Source organism: Dasypus novemcinctus, chromosome 23 (genome assembly GCF_030445035.2).
Source record: "Dasypus novemcinctus isolate mDasNov1 chromosome 23, mDasNov1.1.hap2, whole genome shotgun sequence".
NCBI lineage: Eukaryota > Metazoa > Chordata > Mammalia > Cingulata > Dasypodidae > Dasypus > Dasypus novemcinctus.
In genome coordinates this window covers 28550820-28574602 of record NC_080695.1, presented here as the reverse complement: position 1 = coordinate 28574602, position 23783 = coordinate 28550820, and the positions used below count along the sequence as shown (strand labels likewise).

The window sequence follows — 23783 nt, the reverse complement described above, 5'->3', positions numbered from 1 at the left end:
ATGTGGGGACAGAAGGATGTGAGCACACAGCAAGCCCGCTGTTGAATTGGTTGCTATTTCTCCCGTCCCACGGGGCCCAACCCGGCCCAGAGCAGGGGTGGGGGGCTCGGAGGACAGGACATGCAGGGCTGGGGGCGGGGCAGAATTTTCCTGTGTTTTTATCCATTTGCAACTTGGTTACCAAAAGAGAGAAATGGGGCCCTGAGGGCTAACAGGAGAGGGTGGCCGGGCCCTGGACCCCCAGCCAGGCCCCAGGAGTCCTGTCCCCTCCGTGGAGGTGAGGGGGAAGAGAGCTCTAGAAACCAACAGAGAAACGGAGAAGTGGGCAGGGGGCTCATGTCAGCAAACACGGCTACATCACGTGACACGCCAGCGACACGGAAACACACGCCAACGCACACGGCTGCACAGCGGGCAGGGGAGCAGGGAGAAGGGAGCCGGGGGCCACCCATCTTGTCCTCTGCGGGGCGGGCTGGGGGGGGCAGGGTGAATGCATAGAACACATCATGTGTACACGCTCGAGGCGTGGCAGGAGCGTGCATCGACCCACGGGCACATGGGATGGACACGCAGTGTGCTTCATGAGAGGCAGGGCTAGGAAGAAGGGGGAGGGGAGGGCAGTGAGTCCTGGCCAGGCCCGGGTCCACCCTCGGGGCACACGTGGGCTCAACGGCTGTAGGTGCGTGGAGGGTGGGAAGCGCACACTTGTCCGAGAACATGCAAAGACACCAGCCCCCCAAACACCACTCCAGGACACACGTCCAGACACGCAGCAGCCAACACGCAAACACACGGTGGGGTCTGTGGGACTCCTAGCAAGTGAGGGCGCAGCAGGCCTCAGGGCCTCCCAGCCCAAGCGAGGCCCAGAGACGCGCAGCCACGGGCCTGACGTGGCTCGAGGAGGCGGCAGCCTCACACGGGCCATGGCCGCCCCTCATGGCCCCAAGGCTGTGGGGCTGAAGGGGGGTCCCGGCCGGGCAGCAAGAAGGAAGAGGGTGGGGGACGACACGGCCCCTCTGATGTCCCCAGGAGGGCTGGCCGAGAGACACCAGGGCAAACTTCCAGTCTAGCAGAGAGGCATTCCGGAAATGAACTGGCAGGCTCCCCTCCTCAGGGCAGCCGACCTCGGGGGTCAGGAGCACGGGGACACGCTGACGCACACACGGGCCACGATGGGGAAGAGGCTGGCTCTCTGAGCTGGGACAGGCGTGGGAGGGACGTCGCGTTCTGGAAGGTCACGTCGGCATTGTCACAAACACACACACGAGGCCTGTACACATGAGCCCGAATCCTTCACGTCATGCACACACATCCCACCCCCGGCGGGGCACTTTCAGGTCCCCACGTGTGAGCCCAAGCTCCTGGGCTGGGGGAGTGGAGGCTTCCGCCGTTGTCCTCTACCCCACACGCCACCTACGTGCCATGAAGCCCACGCCCCCCGGCAGGCCCGCGAGGACGTGAGGGGTGCACGTTGGGGCTGCACAGAACGGCACGAGCTAGCCCCTTCCGCACCATCAGGAAGCCAGGCCCTCAGTCGCACCCCGGCCGGGGGAGCGTCCTCTGCCGACGTTTCAGGAGGAGAGCTGTCCAGGGGATAGGGCTCCAGCCACTGTCTGCCCTGGGTGGCCGCTCTGCTCTCACAAGGGCCACCCCTGTATACCTGCCCAAGCCCAAGCTGCCTGAGGGGCAGCCCACGGGGTCAGTCTGGAGCATGGAGACCAACGCTGGCCGCCTCAGTTCCAAGGGGGGGAGGGGGGCTGTGCAAGCAGGAAGGACCAGTTCCTGTGCCATCGGGGACAACCCTCGTGGCGCGGCCTCAGGATGGGCTCCCCCAAAAAGCCCCTCTGGGAGGTGACTGTGGGCGCTGTGTGAAGCCCACCAGCTTTTGTGGACGCTGGCCTCTCGCAGGCAGAGACAGAGGAGATAAAGATCAGGGCCTGTGTGCCCAGAGGCCCTGCGGCCTGGAGGGACAGGAGGCCGGGGTTGCACAATGTTGACGGATCACAGCGCGTGCCTTGGCCACAGACGGGCGGGCAGCGGGGGAGGAGCGGGGAGGGGCAGATAACCATGGAAACACAAAGCGGGATGGGGAGTATCACAGCCTTCCAGACAAACACCTGGGGGGCGGTGTAAGACATGGGGCAGGGACACCCTACGCAGAAAGCTGCCCCCATCCCCCGGCCAGGCAGACATCCTCCAGAAAGCACAGAAATACAGATTTTGGTACCCAAACAGGCATCCACACAACGTGGAGGGCTCTAGGGGGGGAGGAACCGTCAGCACTTCAGGGACACCCTTGAGACGCACACGCGTACACACATGCCCGTGTCCCTCACCCCGCACGTGTCTACACAGGCCCAGCTAGGTCATTTTCATGCATTTGCTTCCACCCGCCTTGGCTGAATCCCCTGGGCTCACGGCGCACACACACATCCCCTCCCCAGGACAGGTAACAGCCCCCGGGGTGACCGGGCCAGGCGGGTCTGCGCCACAGCCCGCGTGGGTGTCCGCCACGGGCGGTGTGCATCTGGACCGGCCCAGCCCCTCTCAGAAGGTGCGTGTGAACATCCGTCCACACCCAACCTGCCCCCCTCGTAGCGGACGCGGGGTGGGGGGGTGGGGGTGTCGGTGGAGGAACTGCTGTTCCATTAGCTTCAGACAGTCAAGCACAAAACCCCAGGCACACACGCTGCGTGTCCGCGGACCCATGGGGACACACGCGCACACACACCCAGTCACAGAAGACAGAGCAGGGCTTGGTGGGCTGCTGTGTTATACTCGGCCACAGTCTGTGCAACAACCGGGGTGAAGCGGGGAGCCTTGGGCCACACACAGACTGGGTGGGGGGGAGGGCGGGAGGGGCGGCTCGGTGCACCTGCACTCATCCACGCACATCCACGCACACGCTGGGGTGTCCACACGTCTCGAGCATGTGCCGGCGGCATGCATGTCGGTGTGCGTGTGTAATCACGCCTGCTGCTATCTACGTGCGGGCGAGGGGCGGGGCGGTCCGTGGCAGGGTGCGGACCGGGGACGCCAGGGGCTGGTGGCGGGGCGGGCTGTCTCGGGGCTGAGCCTGGAGCAGGGGATGGAGTGAGAGGGGTGGTGGGGGGTATTGCTCCCGATGTGGTGGGGAGGGGTCTGGGAGAGATGGAGTGGGGGGCCTACAAGCCCAGCGTCCCCCCGATGGACGACGCCAAGACCACCCCCAGCACCACACAGCAAATGATGATCATGATTTTCTTCTGTGGGCAGGAAGGGGGTCAGGAAGGAGAGTGCCAGAGAGAGAAGGAAAGATGGAGAGACAGACAGACAGGGGAGGAGGGTGTGAGGAAGAAGGAGAGAAAACAGAAGTAGGAAGAGGTCAGAGCCAGAGATAAGGCCTCTCCCCCCAATTTCCTCACTCACCTCTGCCCTGGCCTGGGCCCCGCCCTCCAGCCCTGCTCCTGGCACTGCCACCCTCCACCCGGCACCCCGCCGCCCCCCGACCCCAGGCTCACCCTCCGGGCCTTGCTCTGATATTTCACAGCTTTCTTGGTGTCTGACACAGCTCGCTCCACGTAGTCCACAGAATGTTCCACGTTATACTCGATGCGATCGATCATCTCACCCTACAGCCAGAGGAGATGAGCATGGAGGGGGAGGGAGGGGAGCTGGGCCTGGAGACAGGCCCCCCGGGAAGCTGCAGGTGCACGACGAGGCCCCCGGGGTGGCACGGCCAGTACCTGGCTCTCCACGAGCATGGCCATGTCCACAAACATGTCATGCAGCTCGCGGATGCTGGTTTCCAGTTTGATGATCTCGTTGTGCCGCGTCTCAATCTCGTTCAGCGCCTGCTTCGTCATCTGCGAGTCCATTTTGATCTGGAGGGGAGAGTGGCGGGGGGGGGGGGGGTAGGCGGTGTGTGTGTGACAGAGCCACAGACTCTCCTGTGCCTCCACGAGAGCTGGGGCTCAGTAGCCCTAGAGTCTGAGTTCAAATCTGGCTTGTCATTTTCTAGCTGTCACCTTGGGCAAGTTATTTCACCTCTCCGGGTCCAGGCCTCAGTTTCCCCACCAAGAAAGCTGGGATGGGGATAGCCCCCGCCTCACGGGGTTGCTGTGAGAGCTGAGCTAATACGTGCATGTGAGAGCTCGGTCAGCATAGTAGAGAAGGGAGATGGAGGTGGAACAGGTCACTGCAGACAAGAGCATGGCAGGCAGCGATGGACCCCCGGAGGAGAAGGTGGCAGGCCCACCAGCCAGCCACCTGGAGCCCCATGTGACACAAATGACAAATAAATGCATGGTGGCCCTCGGGATCCAGTGGGGGAGAGGCTCCAACCCACAGTCAGACACACCTCCTCTGTGCAAACCAGTCACTGTTCAGACATGGCAGGTCACTCCCCTGCTCCAAAGCCCTCCAGGGCTCCCCACTGCACATAGGCAACCCCCTCACTTTAGAAGTCTAGGCCTTTTATCATCTGACCTCAGTTTGCCTTTCCTGCCTCCTCTCGCACACATCCTACAAGAGACCCAACCATCCGATGGCTGTTTGGAGAGTGGTCCCCTCTCCCTGTCTCTAACCAGTCCATTCCCTTTGCCTCAAGTGTCCTTCACCCCGAGTTCCCATGCCCAAATTAATCCTCTTCCTTCAAGGTGCAGTTCAGTGACACCTCTCCCAGGAAGCCTTCCCTAACTCTAACTTTAGTGACTATGGTGGCTCGGAGCTATGTACCCCAGAAAAACAAGTTCTTAAACTTAGCCATCCCTGTGGGTGTGCACCCATTGGAAGTCACGCCTTCCGATGAGGTTACGTCAGTTGAGGTAGGGGGGGGCCCGAGCCGCTCAGGCTGTGTCTTAATCCTGCCACAGGAGTCCTTTATTAGAATGAAATTCAGACAGAGGGAGAAAGCCAGAAGGAGCAGCCAGAAGCCAAAAGTCAAGGGAGCCCAGAAGAGGAGGGAGAAGCCTGGGGAGGCTGCCATGTGCCTTGCTATGTTGAGAGAGGAGCCAAGGACCAAGGATCGCCAGCAGCCAGCCCCAAAATGCCAGTCTTCAGAAGAAAGCTCGGCCCTGAGGATGCCTTGATTTGGGACTTCTGGCCTCAAAACCATGAAGCAATAAATTCCCCTTGTTTAAGCCACCCCATTGCATAGTGTTTGCTTTGCAGCCAAGACCGATGAAAACAACCCCTTCCACCACCCCTCAGGACTCCGTATGCAGCTGGCACAGCCCTGGGCCAAGGCCCGAGCCCCCTCTGTTGCCGGGGATGGTGGACCAATTTGCCTTGAGCCTCCTGTCAGCTCCTGTGGATCCGAGTGCCCATTCTGGACCGGCCTCCTAGACTGCCCTCCATCCTCAGACAGATGGCCTGGGCAGAACTGTTGGGGGAGGGGAGGGCCTCCAGGTTCAATTTGCTCCAAGGTCAACAAAGTAAGAATTGGCTGAAAACTGTTGGGCAATCACTGCAGACTTTAAACCTGGTCTAGAGGGAAGCGGATTTGGCTTAATGGATAGAGCGTCCACCTACCACATGGGAGGTCAAAGGTTCAAACCCAGGGCCTCCTGACCTGTGTAATGAGCTGGCCCATGCTCAGTGCTGATGCCTCCTGACCCATGTGGAGCTGGCCCATGCTCAGTGCTGATGCACACAAGGAGTGCTCTGCCACGCCTGATGTCCCCCGCATAGAGGAGCCCCACGCACAAGGAGTGCACCCTGGAAGGAGAGCCACCCAGTGCAAAGAAAGTGCAGCCTGCCCAGGGTGGCACTGCACACACAGAGAGCTGACACAGCAAGATGACACAACAAAAAGAGACACAGATTCCCGTGCCGCTGACAAGAATAGAAGCGGTTACAGAAGTACACACAGCGAATGGACACAGAAAGCAGACAACTGGGGGGGGGAAGGGGAGAGAAATTTTAAAAAATAAATAAATAAATAAAATGAATTCTTTCTAAAAAAATAAATAAATAAACCTAGTCTAGAGTCCTTCACCAGAAACAGAACAGATACAGGCCTGGACAAAAGTCAACGAAAGAGAAAGAGGACTATGAATTGCAGTGAGGGAAAGCCCACACAGGCAGATAGAAAGTGACAACGCAGGGTCATGGGCAAAGCAGCAGCAAAACTCCAGCTTGGTGTTTTGTTTTGCTTTCACATCTTCACATCAGCTGTCCCAGGAGGGGCGCATGTGATACATCTTTGTGCCTACACAGGTGCTGCTGGAAGTGGCCCATGGCAAGCCCAGAATGTCTCCCCGTCTGGTAAAATGGGGCTCCCTCGTGGGGCTGTGGGGAGGATGAAATGAGTTCATAGGAAAAGCGCTTAGAACAATGCTTGGCACGCAGGGTCGGTTTGCCTTTTCCCTGGAGGTGCCTTCCCGGCCAGGAAACCGCCCCAGGTCCCTGTCCGGGCTTCCCTCTGCTTGTCACCCCGCAGTGGAACTTAGGGCCTGGAGGTTGAGCTGAGCTTGGGAGAGGCCAGCGCTTTCCGTCATGAGACCCAGCCCCGCGTGGCCTGCTCACGTCATCAGTGAAGATGGCCAGCTTCCCGCTCTCCAGCATGTCTTCCAGCTCTTCGTTGGTCGTGGTCCTTCCAGCTGCAGGGAGAAAGGACTCCTGCTCAGGGTTGGTCCAGTCTGAGGGCCCAAGGTGGCCGGATAGATGCCGCAGAGAGGGAGGGCTGGGGACCTGGAAGGGGACTTGGGCTGGCCTGGGGAAGTGGGGGTGGGGGCTGGGCCAGCACACGCACTGATCTCCAGTTGCCGCTGGATCCGGTCCTTGCAGCGGTCCCGGTACTTGGACTGGGTGGCGTTATATTCGGTCATTACCTCCACGAACTTCCGGGAGAGTGTGGAGTGCTGGAGGTGGGGTGGGGGACACAGACACATCAGGGAGTCAGGGAGCAGGGAACCGAGGGGGGTGAGGAGGCAGGAGAGGGCCCGAGTGCGGGAGGAGGGACTGAGCTTCCCGCGCCTCTTTCAGTTCAGCCGCGACCCCACGCCCACCCCCACCCCCCACTTACCGCCCCCATCCCCTTTCCCCCCGGGACGCCCACACCAGCTGGCCACCCAGCTAGGGCACTAAACCTGGGCCACTCCCCTTGCTCCTAGGATCCGCCCCGGCCGAGCCCCCTGGCCACGCCCACCAGCCCGGGCTCCTCCCCGGCCCCGCCCCCGCCCGCCGGGCTCCTCCCTGGCCACGCCCACACCCCGGTGGCTCCTCCCTAGCGCCGCCCCCTTCCCGGGCCCGCCCCTGGCCAGGACGCCACCTCCTACCTGGGTCTTGCGGATACGCAGGTCCGCGGAGGAACGGTTCAGCCCCTCCTCTTGTTCGATGCTTTGCTCGATCGCTGCGGGAGAGAGAGCTCAGTGACTGGCGGGAGACTCGGGGCATGTGGGACGGGGGTCGACACCCCAAGGCAGGCCCTGGTCGGTGAAGAGATGTCACACCCGTGGCGAGGGTGGGCAGGAGAGGATCCAGGGGCCGGGGGGCCAGCGAATAAAGGGACAGACGTTTGAGGGGGTCGGAAGGGCAAGTAGGAAGGGAGAGATCGAGGGTCGGTTGGTCACGAATAATTTAATTCTGGCGAAAGGATTGAGTTTTAGGAATTGTATCAAGGACTCCAATCCCATGGAGGGGTGTGGGCCCAGTCCACGGGAGGGTCCGCTGTACGCCGGGGGCCCTCCAGCTTCCTAGAGCCTCCGAGCTAGGGGCAGCAGTCCACGCTGGGGTCTCCCTGGTGGAAGGCGGGCACTTGCCCCAGGCTCCGGTTCTCAGGACTGCTCCTCTTGCTCTGGGAAATTCTAGCGCGAGCCGATGGATGTCCCACTGGAGAAAAAAGCTCTTCCCCCGCCCAGCAAGGTGACTCCTGCCCAGGGAATTCCCACTTCTAAAGGATGTTCTGGAGAAGCGCACAGATGAACTGAGATGCCAGCTTCTGGATTACGCACCGCTGACACTACCATTCAGATTTTCGAGAAATGTGCTCAGAAAACGCAGCCGAGATGAATCACCAGGTCCTCTCAGACCTCACGGCCTCGGGGCCATCCTTGAGAACATCACTTCTCTGTTCTGGCAGCGGGGGCGGCACGGGGCAGGATGCCACCCAGAGGCTCCCCTGCCAGCAATGGTGGACCTGGTGACTGGGCAATAGCCTGGCCCAGCCACTGTGGGGGGGGAAAGCATGGGAACGCATGCCCCGGCATATGGGAATGGGCTGGCCAAGACTGGGGTGCTGCTGCCAGATGGGCTGGAACCAAACCCCAGAAGGAGAGGTCTTTTCTGTGACCTCACAGACTTTTTACAACAATTCTGGGAATTCAGTGGGAACAGCCCATGTTTCAGACTAGAAACTGGGGTTCATCTGGGTGAAAGAACTCCCTCAAGGTCATGCTCAATGCCTAACAGCATTCCATCCACAGGATAGAGGAAGATGGAGAGGAGACTCCTCTCTCCTCTGGAGGTCCAGAGGGTCAGCTTCTCGAAGCCACTGTCACTTGGCCCAGCTACTTTCTCCACTCTTCCTGAACCCTTAAGAAACAGAGTCCTCCTTGAGGTCTTAGAGAGAGGGTTCAAGGTCAGAGCTAGGGGGGCCCAAAGAGCTCACTGAGAAGGAGCCTCAGAGGCTGCTGCAAGGAATGAGGAAGGCAGGGAGAGAGGGCCGGGTGCCAGCTGAAGCAGCCTGACTTTTACCTATTTTACACATTGGGTTCTTTTTAGATTCCATTTGAAACAAGATTTTGCTCCCCAAAACACACACACAAACCCAGCTTTGAGAGGGCTTCCATTTTTCTTACTGTCCAGGTGAGAAAGCAGAGGGAAGGGGACTTATCCAGGATGGGGTGACAGCAGAGATGGAAGCTGAACTCCCTCTGTGTGCTCCCAGCTGAAGGCATGCCCATTCCAGCCACTCTCCTGAGTGCCCAGGGCTTTTGTTTTTCACATCAGCACCTGGGCCCACCCCGAGGCTCCCTTTGAGTCCCTGAGGGCGTGGAGCCCTTCTCCCCATCACGCTGGGCCAGGCCTGACAGAGGCCCTCTTCCCAGGACCTGGGAGATGGCGGGTGCTGGGGACATGGGTCCTGATGCTGCAGCACCGGGAGCATACCAGTTAGCATCCCAGGGACACGTCTGTTTCCCTGGCACCAGCAGACAAGGAGGTTCTCAGCCCATAAAGCTTTGGGGGAGGGTGGTTATTAGCAGCCCCCAAGTCCTTAAATTAGAGTGAGTGCATGAGGAGTTGGCCAGGCCCTCCTGAAAGCTGGCCAGCCCCTGATGTCAGCCACACAGGCCAATCTGTCCTGAGCCAAGGACACCAACGCACACACAATTGCCGGGTCCACCTACTGGGAGCTTAGCGCCATGCCGGCCACTGTTCTGGGGAAGCGAGGATTTAATGAGACCAGAGCTACTCTGGAAGACACCGGGTTTTCCTGGTGAGCCTTCAAGTTCGTGGAACCAAGCAGGGCTCAGATCCCCTTTGGCCAGACACATTCCTCTCCCTCCTTTCCCTGCCATGTATCTTTCTCCAAAGAATCTGGGACAAAGAGTTTTGTGCTTTCTCACTCTTGAGGAATCCGGCTTGTGGCGGTTTGTCAATGTTTCCTTAGGAGGTGGACTTTCTGGTCCGAGGGAGGGCACAGTTCTCTCTCCCCTGAGTCCGGGTACTGCATTCCTCACCTTTCAACTTGGACCGAACCTTGTTAGCCGTCTTCTTGATGTCTGCGGTGAGGTCCTCCAGCTCCTGTTTGGTCTCTGGGGGAGGAGTGGAGGGGCAGGCAGATGAGAAGCGCGGGTGGGCCCCCAGGCCCCTTCTCCCCCTGCCCCCGGCCCGCCGGCAGCAGGCACTCACTCTCGTCTGGGTTGGGGGCGGCCAGGATGGCACTGTGCTGTTTTTTCACCTGTTCCACATCCTCTGACAGCTTCTCAATGCAGCCCCGGATCTCCTCTACCTGAGGCAGAAAACCCAGCTAGGTCCAGCCAAGCCCTCAGGTGCCAGTGGGGGCGGGGGGTCAGGGAAATGGGCCTGGCCCAGAGAGGTTGATGAAAGGCCGGGGAGGGTGCAGGAGTGGGGGGCTAGGAAGGTGGAAGGTGTTGGCAGGGGGGCCAGGTGCTAGGTCTGGAGGCCTTGGGAGGCCCAGTTACCTGTTCGAAAAACTCATCCATGAAGTGGTCCCGATCCACGTGGACCACCTCCTCCTCATCGTCACTGTCTTTCGCCTGGGAGGCAGAGAAAGGCCGAGTCCGTGGGCAGCGCCCCTGGCCCCCAAGGCCGTCGCCCCTCCACACATACACACGCACATATGCTCCCGGCTCTAGGCTCAGAGAAGGGGTCCCGGGTGGGGTCCTGGGCAGGGTGATGGCAAGGGCCCCGACCGGTCCGCAGGAACACAGCTCCCTCGTGGAGGGTCCTGGAGGCCAGGGTAGCTGAGAGCCCCGCGTGCTCTTTGGAAGGAACCCGCAAAAGGCGCGTCTGTGGGGTGCATGTGGCCCTGGCGTTGCAGTCACCCTCGGAGGGGCTACTGAGCAACCAGCCCGGAAGTATTTCACTGCTTTTAAAAACCAGCCAAGTGTCAGCCTGCACTGTGCCATTGGCTCTGGGCCTGGAGAAGGGGTCAGTGTTGGAATCCCAGGGGCTGGACCACTCGCACTCCATCCCCCTGGCTGCTCCCTCCTGGGCCCTGCCTCATTCTTCTGCTCCTCCCCTCCAGCCTCCACCGGACCAGAGCAGCCACGTCCCCTAGGCAAGGTCACGGCTGGCAGTGGCGGCGGGCGCCAGGTTGAGCAAGCACAGTCAGGCCCAGCGAGGGCTGGGTGAGAGACCTCCCTCACTGCCGGCACCTCGCTCCCCCCCCCCACCCCGCGCCCTCTTGCCCCCTCTCAGCCTCTCTGCCCCTCTCCCACCCTTCCCCTTGCCTTCACCCCCCTTCTCCCAGCTCCTTCCAGCTTTACACCCACCTACTCTCACTTGCTTGGATTTCCCAGTTGCAACCTGCAGCTGCTCAGCGCTCCACCCCCGGGGCTCAGAGACACAAAGGGATTTACCCACCCACACCGCCACCGCCACCGCCAGACAGACCAGTGGCACAGACAGAAGGGCTGACGCGCAGGCACACCGAAATAGGTCCCCTGGCACCCACGCGGAGGTACGCTGACACGCTGCTGTTCACCCGCACACAGACCCATGGCTGAGCCACGCGCTGGCACGTGTGGCCGCACGATGTTCGGCCACACCCCAGGGACCTCCAGGGGCCCCTGGACCTGTCCTCCCAGCCTCTCCAAACCCCAGGCCTGCGCACTCCTTCGGAGCTGGGCAAAGCAGGGAGGCAGGGAGGGCTTCTGAGTTCCAGGCTCTTCTCTGCTCGGGACCGAGGTCTGAGCCCCCCAAGCTTGAAGCCCTACTCAGCCCCGATAGAAAGTTAAAGTGCTCACCCTGATTTCTGGAAAGAACCTAGCAGAACTCGGAAGCCGTCTAACTCCCAGAGCCGGAATGAGATCAAGACAGGACTCAGTCTACCCGGCCAGGATAGAGAGGCGCTGTCCCGGGACCTGGACAGCTCCAGCAGAGCGCAGCCAGGCCCGGACAGAAGCGGGCAGCCCAGTCCTCAGACACAACCAGACCGCGTGGCGGCGGATCCAGGCAGCCCCAGCCTGCTCGAGCCTAGACGGGCCAGATGGGACCCAGACGGCACACAGGCAGCCCAGGGAAGCCAGCCCCAGCAGAGGAGCCCGCCCAGGACCCCCAACGAGGCTCCCCCGAAAGCGCCCCAGCGCCCCGCTCCATCCCAGCGGGAACAGGAACTCCGGGGAATCTCCCCGCAGACGATGCGCCCCGCTCCATGTCAGAAAACGTGTTCAGCGCTGGCGCTTCTTCTCCAGGCACCCCCCAAACATCTGCCTGGAAAGGAAGTTCCTCCATCTGCCCACAGCTGCCGTCAGGAGAAAGGGGGCGCACCAGGGGGGAGCTGGAGACCCTTGGAGGGGTTCTGGCTTCTAAGCCTCCCCCTGACCTGGGACCACCGCAGACAGAGCTTCCCCCTGAGAGGCTGTGGGGTGCTGAGCTCATCTCGGAGGACATCGGCCTCCCAGGAGGTTCTCCTCCTCTGTCCTCACCGGCCAGCTGCCCAGTGAGGTCTCCTCTCCCTAGAGCCAAGAGCCGTTCCTCGGGCCCTTCTCTGCCGCCAAGCGCCCAGCCCATCCTCAGCCCAGCCGGCAGGCGCCTGGGAAGTTTCCTGTTTTCTCTTTCCATTTCCTGTGCTTAGGAAGTCCTTCCTAAAGTCTAATTTCTATCTCTCCTGCTATTCCCAGAGCCAGTTCCCTCCCTTAGTTTCTGCCTTGGGACATCCTGGACTGTCTGTTTACTTGGCCCTGAGAGAGGAAGGGTGAGACAGGACCAACTGTGATTTATCTGGTATAATAATTACAAATAATCCTTTACAGTTTACAAAGCCCTTTTACATCCATAATCCCTTTTGAGCTCTCACCACCAGAGTCCTGCCAGGAGGGCTGAGCAAATATCAGTGTCCCCCATCTTGCAGATGAGGGGACAGGAGGTCAGAGGGGAGAAAAGAAAGTGACTTACCCAAGGGCAAACAGGCCAACCAGGGCCAGAGAACCCACCCCAGTCCCTTCTAAGGGTGGGACCAGGTCACTCTCCCGCAGTGATGCTGCCACCAGTTATTCTCCCTCCCTGACCTGCCTCTGCTAAGGCCCAAGCTGGGCGAGGCTCTGGGCCCTGAAAACCTCACAGAATGTTCTCATTTGATCGCACTTTTTGCCCAGATCTCACAGTCTTGTTATTTCATTCCTCCCCATTAGAACTCCGTAAGGACCACTGGCCAACGCGATTCCAGTGAGGGCAAACAGCCGTGGCGCTTCTCAGCATGTCGGACATTAGCCCATGGGCTCTGCCTCGATTTCACCCATTTCATTTGATAACAACCCCGTGAGGGAGGTATTATTAGAAACCCCCTTTTCTAGATGGGGAAACTGAGGCATAGAGAGGCTAGACAAGCTGCCCCAGGTCAGCAGCTAAGGAGGCCAGGCGACTGCATTGAGTCGCAGCCTCTGCGTTGGCAGAGCAACAATAACGCTTCTACTCCAAACGGTGGTCAGGAAGAGGCAATGAGGCGAGGCAGGAAGAGGGCGTATTGCTGCCTAGGAGAGAAGGAGCGCTCTCACCCCTGCCCACCATCCCCATATTACAGATGAGGAAACGGCTCAGAGAGGTTGACCTGCTTGAGGCTTCATGGCAAATCAGGCTGGAGGTGGCCCTTGAACCCAGGGCCATCGTGCATGAGCACAGGTTCTTTCCCCTCCGTCCTGACAAGTGATAGTCCCTCGTTTCCCACCTGACCCCCACAAGCCCACTCTGATGTGTCCTCAGCGCTGCCAAACTCCTATGGCCAGGACAGCAGCTCAGTAAGAGGTGCCATGTGCATCTGCCCCAGGGCAGCCGAAAGAGCCCACACAGAAGCCAGGGGCTCCAGCCTCCTCTTGACCTGCTGTGTGACCTGAAGCAAATCTCAGTCCTCTCTGGGCCCGGTCCCTTCACCTGTGAATTGGTGGGCTGGTATATGTGTGCTCCAAGGGCCCTCCTGGCCCTGAGGTGTGCGTGAGTGGTAATGAGTAGAGTTTCCATTTCTGGACGAAGTCAGGCCCAGCCTAAAACAAAGCAGGCTGTGGGCAAATAAGATGACCCAGGAGCGATAATCAAATGTGCCCTCGCCCACTTTGTGGTGCCCTCAGGTTACAGGTGGACAATTCAAGCTTCACTTTCCTCGTGTGCCAAAAAAAGACTAATAATTTACAAGGGGAGCTGACGGAGCTCAGTGATTGAGCACTGGCTTCCCACCTATGAGGTTCAGGGTTCAGTCCCTGGCCCCGGCACCTGCAAACTAAACTAAAATAAAATAAAATAAAAATTTACAGACCTCTAACACTATTTCATTGCCCTGGGTTTGGCATTTCTCATGTAATCCTCACAACCATCCCATGCAGTAGGTCCTATTTTTCTTCCCTTTGACAGATGAGGAAACTGAGGCACAGAGAGATTCAGTAATCTGCCCAAGATCACACAGCTGATGGGTGACGATGTCTGGATTTGAACTCAAGCCCTTTCTTCACCGCTGATTTTTCACACACTGGAGAGGATAGAACGAGACGGTGCAAAGCCTCTGGGCACCTTTTGGAGCCTCCATGGGAATGAGGGGACATTGAATCCAAAGCTCCAGCTTCAGTCTAGCCTTCTCAGGGCCCCCTAAAGTCCAGGCCTTCCAGATCAGAGGCTTCGAGGGCCACACGTGGGTGTCAGACACGGAGATGGAAGGAGGAGAGCGACAGTGGAGCCAGCCAGTCAGTGACCGAAGAGCCAGATGGCGAGATGGTTTCAAAACCACAGAGACGGTGACCAAATCAGAGGCAGAACGAAACCGGAATTAGGCATCAGAAAAGTCACAGCAGGTGCGCGCGTGCACGTGTAAACACTAGCGCGCACGCGCTCACACGTGCTACGCAGGGGCGCAAGTGTCCTTTGGTCCAGAGGCAGCAACCTGCCCCCACCTCCCTTCTGTCCATCTGTCTCCCTGGCTGGGCTCCTCCTCCTTCCGCCCTGACCTGTCTCCACCTCCTTGCCTTCCCCCACCTCCCCCCTCCTCATCCTGCATCGGCCCCACTGAGTCATTCATTCATCTAACAAATATGTACACTTTGGGCCAAGCTCTCTTCTGGGTGCTGGGAATACAGGGGGAACAAGGCTGGCAAGCAGGAGCTGCAGTTCCAGGGAGAGGGAGGTGCTCCAGGCCGAGGGCACGGTGGTTTCCGGGAAGGAACAGTGTTCCAGGGCCGAGGGATCAGCATTCTGGGGAGAGGGGATGGCCAGTGTGAAGGCCCTGAAGCAGGGAGGAACTCGGTGGTTTTCAATGGCAGGAAGAAGCCTCGAATCTAAAGCCCCCTCGCTCTGGGCCTCGGCTCGCCTCCACTTCAACTTCTCCTCTCCCCTCTTCCCAGTCTCCCTGTCCCCACTTCACTTGCCTTCCCACCTCCCCAGCCTCCAGCACATGGCACGACCCCCTCCTCGTCTTCCTGCCTCCCTCATTTGCCCTCCCTCTTCTCCTCTTGCACCCTGGGGCCCCCATTCAGCTGCTTAACTTCCCCATCGCAGCTTCCACATCTAGTCCAGCACCTCCCAGTTCCCAGCCAGAGGTGCTGCCTGGTGAACTGGTGAGACAAAGCCCCGGCTCAGTTCTCAGTGCCGCCGCCACCTCTGCCACAAACAGCTACGCAAGTCGATTTACCTCTCAGGCCCCCAATTTACTCCGGGTCACGTCCTGCCCACCTCAGGGGCTGCTGACAAATAAACACACGGTCTGTGGCATAACTCACAGCAGGTCGCCGTGCGCCAGGCCCCCTTCTAGGCGCTTCCCACACAGGAACTCATTTTAATCCTCCCAATTCACAGATGAAGACACTGAGGACCAGAGAGATTCAGCAACTTGCCTAAGGTCACACGGAAAGGATCAAAGGGACTTGAACCCAGGCAGTCGGGCTCCCAAGTCTGTGCCCTCAAGAGCTTTGCAGTAAACAGACCTGAGAAGCCCTTGGGGGCTCTAAGTCCTGGTGGAAAGACGGGCAGGCCCTTGGCTCCTGGGCTGGTCCCCCTCTCACTACTGGCCTTCCTGGTACCACCCAGAGCCCCTCTCCAAGCCCCCCTCGCCCTACCCAGTCTCGCAGCTTCCAAGCCTCCCTGCTTTCTGCTCCGGTGGGGAGACCCCGGGCAGCACTCCTGGCATCTGGCAGCTTCTTCCCGCCCCGCCCGCCCCCTCCCAAATCTCCAGTCTCCCTGAGCCGAGCTGAGCCGATCCAGCTAGTGGTGACTAACGCCAAACCCTCAGCATTCGCCCGGCCCCCTGCTCCCCCCGCAGCACCTCCACCTCCCGACCTGGCCGCCCCCAGCAGCCTCCAGCCAGCAGGCTCCCTGGCCCCCCTCAGGCTCCCCACCCCTGCCTTCCCCTCCACCCCGGCCTCGGCCCCCTCCCTCCCTCTCCCTCTAATTAGAACAGCCATTCCACCTTCACCTCACCCCAGCTCACTTCCCATTTCCTTGTCTGTTTGTTTTTTGGGAGTCATGGCATAGTCTTGGCAGCAGGGGCTCTGGGTGCAAGTCTGGATTCCTCACCTGCTAGTTTGTGACCTTGGGCCAAACTAGCAGTTCTTTAACAGTTCTTTAACAGGCAGCCCTGGGCCTCAGTTTCCCCAGCTCTTAAATGAGGTCGTCTCTCAGCCCTACCTACCTCACCAGGCGATTATGGATGGAGGCCTGCTTTGAAACCCACCTTGAGAAAAGGGGCATTAAAAGCACCGATCCTGGAACCAGCCAGCGTGGGTTTGAATCCTGTTTTCTTACTAGCTCTGTGACCTTGGTTAAATTACTTAACCTCTCTGGCCCTCAGTCTCCTGACGTAGTGAGCAGGGATATTCTAGGATATACTCAAAGGGTTGCTGTGAGAATCAAACTGAGCTAATATGTGTAAAACACTTAGAAGAGTGTCTGGTACATGAGTGTCCCTTGTTGTCGTCATTTTCCTGACACCTGACAGGATATTCAGTAAAACTTAATTAAAAAAAAAAATCAACCTTCAAAATTCCCTCTTGATCTCCAACTCATTTCTTCCTACTTGCCAACCTGTCTCTCCCCAAAGACAGCAGTCCCTTGTCCCCTAGCCTTCCCTTCTTCTCTCTGTACCTGTGCCCTACCCCCAAATCCTGGGGGCTCTCCAGGGACAGAGCTCTTCGCCCCCAGTGTCAGGACCTCTGGTTAGAAGGCCAGAAAAGCAGAGACACGTGCTGACTTGTCCCGTGGGCAAATCCAGATTCCACTCGGACCCCCACCCCCACCCACTTGCTTGGCGACCTTGGGCAAATCCCTTCCCATCTCTGAACCTTGGTTTCCCCATCTGTCAATGGGGGGATAAGCCCTGGGGTGACAACCAGCCCGTGCAGCCCGGCACACTGGCCGGGGCAGCTACTCCTATTAGCTCAAACCCCCCTGGCCACTGGCACGTGCCAGCCTGTCTCCTGAGGCCCGGGGCGTCTCTCCAAATCCCCCCACCCCCTGCCTGCTTCAGAAACCACTCTCATCCAGCCCCCGGGCCCCAGCCCCTGCAAATCACAGTCTCCACTGCACATACAGTGCCACCCTCCTCCCGGTCACCCCACACAGCAAACTGCCCTGACGGGCTCTGGGAGCCAGGCCTCCTTGGGCCTGCAAACCCGGGGCCCGTGTCAGCCTCCCCCTGACTGTCCAGGATGCCCCAGTTCTACCAGACGAACACAGACCGTGTCACACAACCCGATTCTGTGGCCCTGCGCGTGGCACCTCTTCCCCGTCTCCTCTGCACCCCCATCTCCCGCCTATAGGGTCACCCCCTCCCTGGCGCTGGCCCTCCAGCTGCCTCCTGAGGCCACTTCTTCCCTGCCTGTCTCGGAGAGGTGCCCCCTCCCCACAGGGAGCAGCACACGTCCGCGTGCACAGACACACACACACTCCATCCCCTGCCAGGTGTCGGCATCTCAGATGCAGCCTGGGTCCTACCCCCCAGCAATCCCCAAATCTGGGTCCTGCTAAGCTCAGCCTGGCCGGGCAACTGCCCCCCAGCCTTCTAATTCGGCAAATCTGCCCAGGGGCTGACAGTTCTTTCCAATCCTCTCCTGACACTCTCCCCCCATTCCCAGGTTAGACCCCAGGACCTCCAGGAATGTGGGGTGTCAGGGGTCCCTGCCTCTCCTGCCCCCCTGGCTGTTAATGGCCCTTCCAGCCACTCTCCCCGAAATGCAGCTTCACGGGAGACATCAGGTGCCTCGAGATATTGGGGCACCCGGCCACCAACCTCCAGTCTCGTCATTCGCCCCCACGTCCCAGCGCCTCCCCCACTCCACCCCCACGCGCTCCCCAAATATTGGGGTCCCGCCCCCCATTTCTCCCCACCCCCAAGCTCACACTCCGCAGCTCCTGGGTCCGATCCTTCATCCTGCGACGGCTCCTCCTCCTCCTCGTCCTCCTGCCTGGGTGCTGGGGGCCCGGGTCTGGGGGCGCCGGGGGGCACCGGAGCCGCAGGGGGTGGCCGGCGGGCGGGGGCGGGGCCGGGGGCGGCGGGCGGGGAGCCGGGCAGGGCCAGGGGCCTGGGCCGGGCCGGGCTCTGCCGGGGCTGCGGTGTCGATGCGGCTGCGGCACAGGGTTGGATGGAGGGATGCGGGAGCCGAGGCGCGGGGGAGGGGGGCGGAGGGAGGTAAGGAGGAAGGGAAGGAGGGGGGAACCGGGAGGGGGCGGGGAGCAGGGGGCATGCGCAGCGCCCGGGGCTGGGGGCGCCTGGGGGTTGTAGTCCGGGGGAGGGGGACGCTCGGGGAGGGGGACTGGACAGGCGGGGAGGGGGGTGGGCAGGGCAGAGCCGCAGACGCAGGGAGATGCGGGACCGGGGAGATGCGGAGGGAGACACAGATGCTGGGGGCGGGGAGAGGGGAAGGGCAGAAGGAGGGGGTGAGGAAATGAATGAAGGCAGGAACCCGGCGCGAGGTGATTGGATCCCTTTGCACGGGGAGATGGAGAGAGATGTTTAGTGTCCGTGTGTGCCCGCGTGAGCCTGCGCGCGACCGCCTCTGCGTGTGTGTGTGCAGAAGGCTCTTTGGACCCTAGAAATGGCAAGACCGGCCCTTGTGGCTTTCGTGATGCAAAGAAACAGCCGAGCGCCCGCCGAGGACTGGGGGTTGGTTTGGCGCAGCCTTCCCCACTCCAGGGTGACCGTTCCCGTGCAGTGGTGGGTCTCAGACCTCTGCTTGTCTACCTCCAGAGACGTGGTGCTCACTACCTCTCAAGACCTCCTGGCCCATCTTTAGATGATGGCTCTGACTGTTAAAAAAGGAACTTGTCCTTATTGAGAGGGGCACCCGGGGTCCCTGTGGGTCCACATTACCTTGCTTTCCCTCTACTTCCTGCCCACTCTTCTTCTCCCCTTCGTGGCATCTGAGCATGGTATCACCTCTTCCATCCCTGCAATGGAGTTTGGCCCACAATGAGCCTTAACCCTGCTTTTTGAAAAAAAAATGTTGTGGTACATATATACAGCATCTTTCACCTTTTAACCACTTTCGAGTATACGATTGTGTGGTGTTAGTTCACAGTGTTGGGCTCCCACCACCACCCATTACCGAAGCTATGCCATCACCTCCAACAAGAAACTCTATGTCCATTAAAGCATTAACTTCCCATTCCCCCTCCCCAATCTGTATTCTGATTTCTGGCTTTATGAATTTGCATTTTCTAAGGATTTCATATCAGTGGGATCATACAATATTTGTCTTTTTGTGCCTGGTTTATTTCACTCAACGTGATATCTTCAAGGTTCATCCATTCTGTGGCCTGTATCAGAACGCCATTCCTCTTTTCCACCAAATAGTATTCCATTGAATGGATATGCCCCATTGTGTTTTCCCATTCATTGCTGACGGACACTGGGGGGGCTTCCACCTTTTCAATGGTGAATAAAGCCACTGTGAACATTGGGGTGCAAATATTTATTTTTTTATTTCTCCCCCCCCCAGGTGTCTGTTCTCTGTGTCTCTGTGTGTTCTTCTGTGTCCGCTTCTATTCTTGTCAGCAGCACGGGAATCTGTGTCTTTTTGTTGCGTCATCTTGCTGCATCAGCTCTCCGTGTGTGCGGCACCACTCCTGGGCAGACTGCACTTCATTTCGCGCTGGGCGACTCTCCTTACGGGGCACAATCCTTGCGCGTGGGGCTCCTCTACATGGGGGACACCCGTGCGTGGCAGGGCACTCCTTGTGCGCATCAGCACTGCGCATGGGCCAGCTCCACATGGGTCAAGGAGGCCCGGGGTTTGAACCCTAGACCTCCCATGTGGTAGACGGATGCTCTATCCATTGAGCCAAGACCGCTTCCCTGGGGTGCAAATATTTTTTTTTTTTTAAAGATTTATTTATTTAATTTCCCCCCCTCCCCTGGTTGTCTTTTCTTGGTGTCTATTTGCTGCGTCTTGTTTCTTTGTCCGCTTCTGTTGTCGTCAGCGGCACGGGAAGTGTGGGCGGCGCCATTCCTGGGCAGGCTGCTCTTTCTTTTCACGCTGGGCGGCTTTCCTCACGGGCGCACTCCTTGTGCGTGGGGCTCCCCCACGCGGGGGACACCCTTGCGTGGCATGGCACTCCTTGCGCGCCTCAGCACTGCGCATGGCCAGCTCCACACGGGTCAAGGAGGCCCGGGGTTTGAACCACGGACCTCCCATATGGTAGACGGACGCCCTAACCACTGGGCCAAAGTCCGTTTCCCTGGGGTGCAAATATTGATCCTGCTTTTACCGAGCACCCAGTGACCTCCTCAATGTCAAACTTGACATGAACTTCAGGCCTCATTCTCCATGACCTTTCAGTGGCATCTGACATGATGATCTCTCTCTTCTGTAACCCTCCTCTCCTTGGCTTTCCCTCCTGAAAGCTGCCTTCCCCCACTCAGCCTCCAGATGCTGTTTCCCTGTCTCCTTCCAGGCCTCTTCCTCCCACAACCCCTCATTGTCAGGATTCCCTGAGATTCTATCTTCTGTTCTTTCTTTACCCTCTCACCAACCTGAGTGCAGCTGCCTCTACGTGCCCACATCTGTACCTGCAAGCCAGACTGCTCTCCTCCAAGGCAGCACCTACAGTGTGCCTTCACACTGAACTGGCACCAAGCATGCAGAAGCAGAAGATGCTATCAGAGACATGAGTAGATCTGAAACTATTACCCAGTGATCTATAGCTCTTTATAACAATAGGCTGATGGGAAGCGGATTTGACCCAATGGATAGGGCATTCACCTACCACATGGGAGGTCCGTGGTTCAAACCCCGGGCCTCCTTGACCATGTGGAGCTGGCCATGCGCAGCGCTGATGCGCGCAAGGAGTGCCCTGCCACGCACAGGTGTCCCCTGCGTAGGGGAGCCCCACGCGCAAGGAGTACACCCTGTAAGGAGAGCTGCCCTGCGCGAAAAAAGCACAGCCTGCCCAGGAATGGGCTTCCCCCCAGTTGTCTGCTCTCTGTGCCCATTCACTGCGTGTTCTGTGTCGGTGTGTATTCTTGTTCAGCGGCACCCAGAATCTGTGTCGCGTTTTGTTGCGTCATCTTGCTGCGTCAGCTCTCCGTGTGTGCGGCACCATTCCTGGGGGCAGGAGGGGGAAGGGGAGAGAAATAAATAAAAAATAAATCTTTAAAAAAACAACAACAATAGGCTGAGATGGAACCTCGATGAGGGGTGGCCACAACCTCCCCCGAAGCACTCCTTCCTATGTGCTCCATCAGAGACAGAAAGCTGTCCTTGATTCCCTCTCTCATCAAAATAATGCCACCATGTTCTCTGCGTTCACAGTTCCCTGGGGCTGCACTGCTCTTATCCCAAGAGCATTTGAGGAAACTGAGGCTTAGAATGGTTAAATAATGTATCAGCGATTGCAAGGGTAGTCATGGAAAGGGCTGGGGCTCCTACTTTCACCTCTGGATTGCAAAGCTCATTCTTGGAACCACAATGCTATAGCTGCTGCCTCAGCTTCCAAAGGCAGAGCTGCCTCCTGGGTCCTCTCCATCCCCGCTACCTTGCGTTAGCCTAGGCTCTCATCATATCTTTCAGCCTCTTCCATTAGAACAGCCTCCTCCCTGGTCTTCCCACCTGCGGCCTCTCTCCTTCATCTCCACCTTCCTCTCCACCCACCGTCATAATGGCCCCCAGACAAATCTGATTATGTCAAACCCCTGCACCCAAACATCCACCCTCCCCTGCCACGGCTGGCCTCCCAGATTACATTCAAAAGCCTGCTCTGACATTTCAGTCCCAACACTGTCACCTCATCTCTCCTACCATTTCTCTCCCTCCCCTCCTACACCAAAGAATCCACCCCAACCGTTGAGGGACTCCAAACGCCTCTGAACCTTTCAACTGCATGGTTTCCTCTGCCTGGAGTATCCTTTCTTTGCTATTCAAACTTCTTCTCACCTGTCAAGGCCCAGTTCCAGCCTTCCCAGTAGCTGTGAGTCACATCTGCTTGACCACAAGACCAGACTGCGTCCTACTCATGTCTGCTTCTCCCCAGAACCAACACGAGGCCAGGCACAATGTGGATGTACACTCGAAACCGGAATGAATGGCATGTACGTTTACCAAGGCATAAAGACAAAGAACATATTTCCACGAGGGCTCCTTGCACCCACTTCAAGTCCTAACCCCAGAAGGTGAGTCCCCTGGGCCACATGCCAGCCTCCTAAGCACTCTCCTTGCCTGAATGGTCTCTCTATAGCATAAATACGACCAGGCCAGCCTCTGCTCAAAAGCCTTCCCTGGTTCCCCATCACTCGCGGGTTACAGCCCAAACTTCTAAGGTGGTTTTCCACTTGAGCTCCTGCCACCTTCCCTTAGGCCCCCTCTGATTCCAGTCCCAATTCCTCCCTGCATTGTCCCACCTTCATGCCTTCAAGTTGTTCCTGCCCCTTAAAAAAACCTTCCTCTTTCGTATCCCCAATCCCAAATTTTACACTTCCTTCAAAGATTAGTCTTTCTTGACCCGCCTGCAGTTGGATGGAAAGTCTGTTAAGTATTCAGATTACCAGGCCTCTCCCCTGGAAATTCTGATTCTGTAGCTCTGGGTTGGGGCCCAGGAATCTGAGCTTTTAGCAATTACCTCTGCCCAGTCAAGTTTGGGAACCACAGTATCTTTGGTAGCCTAGGCTAGGTTATGCTGCATAACAAACATTCCCAAATTCTCAGTGATTTAACACAAAAAGGTGTTTTTTTTTTAGGATTTATTTTATTTATTCATTTCTCCCCCCTCCCACCACTGTTGTTTGTGCTTGCTGTCTGCTCTCTGTATCTGTTTATTGTGTGCTCATCTTCTTTTTAGGAGGCACTGGGAACTGAACCTGGGACTTCACATGTGGGAGGGAGATGCCCAATTGCTTGAGCCACATCTGCTGCCTGCTTGTTGTGTCTCTCATTGTGTTTCCTCTTTGCATCATCTTGTTTTGTCAGCTCACTGTGCCAGCCTGTTGTGTCAGCTTGCTGTCTTGCTCGTCTTCTTTAGAAGGCACCAGGGACCAATCCCAGGACCTCTCATGTGGTAGGCGGGTGCCCAACTGCTTGAGCCACATCTGCTTCCCAACAAAAGTTTATTTTGCAGTAGGTTTGAGTTACTTCCAAGAGCACCTGTCCTTCAAGGAAATCTCAGTGCTTCAGGTGGGGAAATTTATACATAGCTTATCAGCCTGTTGGGGTCTGAGTTCCTTATGTTCAAGGACCCCTTCTAATTCAAGCACTTCCATGGGGCCTTTCACACCTGCTGTACTCAAGAACAAAAGAACGAATACCCAGTAGACCCAACCATCCCGTTTACCGGGAAGTAATTATTGAGGCCCCACCCTGTGTGCCAGGACTACGCTCTGGTGTTAGACAGACAGTGGTGTGCAAAACAAGCATCAACCCTGTCGTCACGAAACCAGTTACCTAACTTCCCTGTGCCTCGTTTTCCAAATTGAATTGCTGTAGCTTTAGTAATGATAATGATAGTAATAGCTGATCTTATATGTTCCAAGGTCTGTTTCAAGTGTTTTATATGTATTAAGTCATTTGATCATCACAACCATCCAAGGTTACTGCTTTTATTATCTCCATTTACAGATTAGGAAACTGAAGCACAAAGACTTGAAGTAAATTAATTAAGGCTGGAACTGGGATTTAATCCAGGCAGAAATCCCTGACTATCAAAATATTCTTCTG

General features: G+C 58.1%; 1 protein-coding gene across 1 annotated transcript; it reads right to left on the bottom strand.

Moving 5' to 3' along the window:
- Positions 1-34: 34 nt before the first annotated feature.
- On the bottom strand, positions 35-18275 carry STX1B (syntaxin 1B). The gene is made up of 10 exons (XM_058286044.2): positions 17980-18275; positions 10128-10202; positions 9835-9934; positions 9663-9737; positions 7260-7333; positions 6734-6842; positions 6508-6581; positions 3726-3863; positions 3501-3611; positions 35-3245 (listed from the first exon to the last, which is right to left on the bottom strand). The coding sequence occupies exons 1-10, from the start codon at positions 18007-18009 to the stop codon at positions 3165-3167; spliced, it is 867 nt and encodes a 288-aa protein (XP_058142027.1). The 5' UTR covers positions 18010-18275; the 3' UTR covers positions 35-3164.
- Between the last annotated feature and the right edge of the window lie 5508 nt (positions 18276-23783).

What these genes read in the sequence shown, in the direction of transcription:
- STX1B (XM_058286044.2), bottom strand. Translation starts at nt 18,009, where the DNA reads ATGAAGGATCGGACCCAGGAGCTGCGGAGT. An exon ending in GGTTCGGTCCAAGTTGAAAG is followed by an intron (nt 7,334 to 9,662) that starts GTGAGGAATGCA and finishes TCTCTCCCGCAG; the next exon opens with CGATCGAGCAAAGCATCGAA. An exon ending in CCAGCGGCAACTGGAGATCA is followed by an intron (nt 6,582 to 6,733) that starts GTGCGTGTGCTG and finishes TTCTCCCTGCAG; the next exon opens with CTGGAAGGACCACGACCAAC.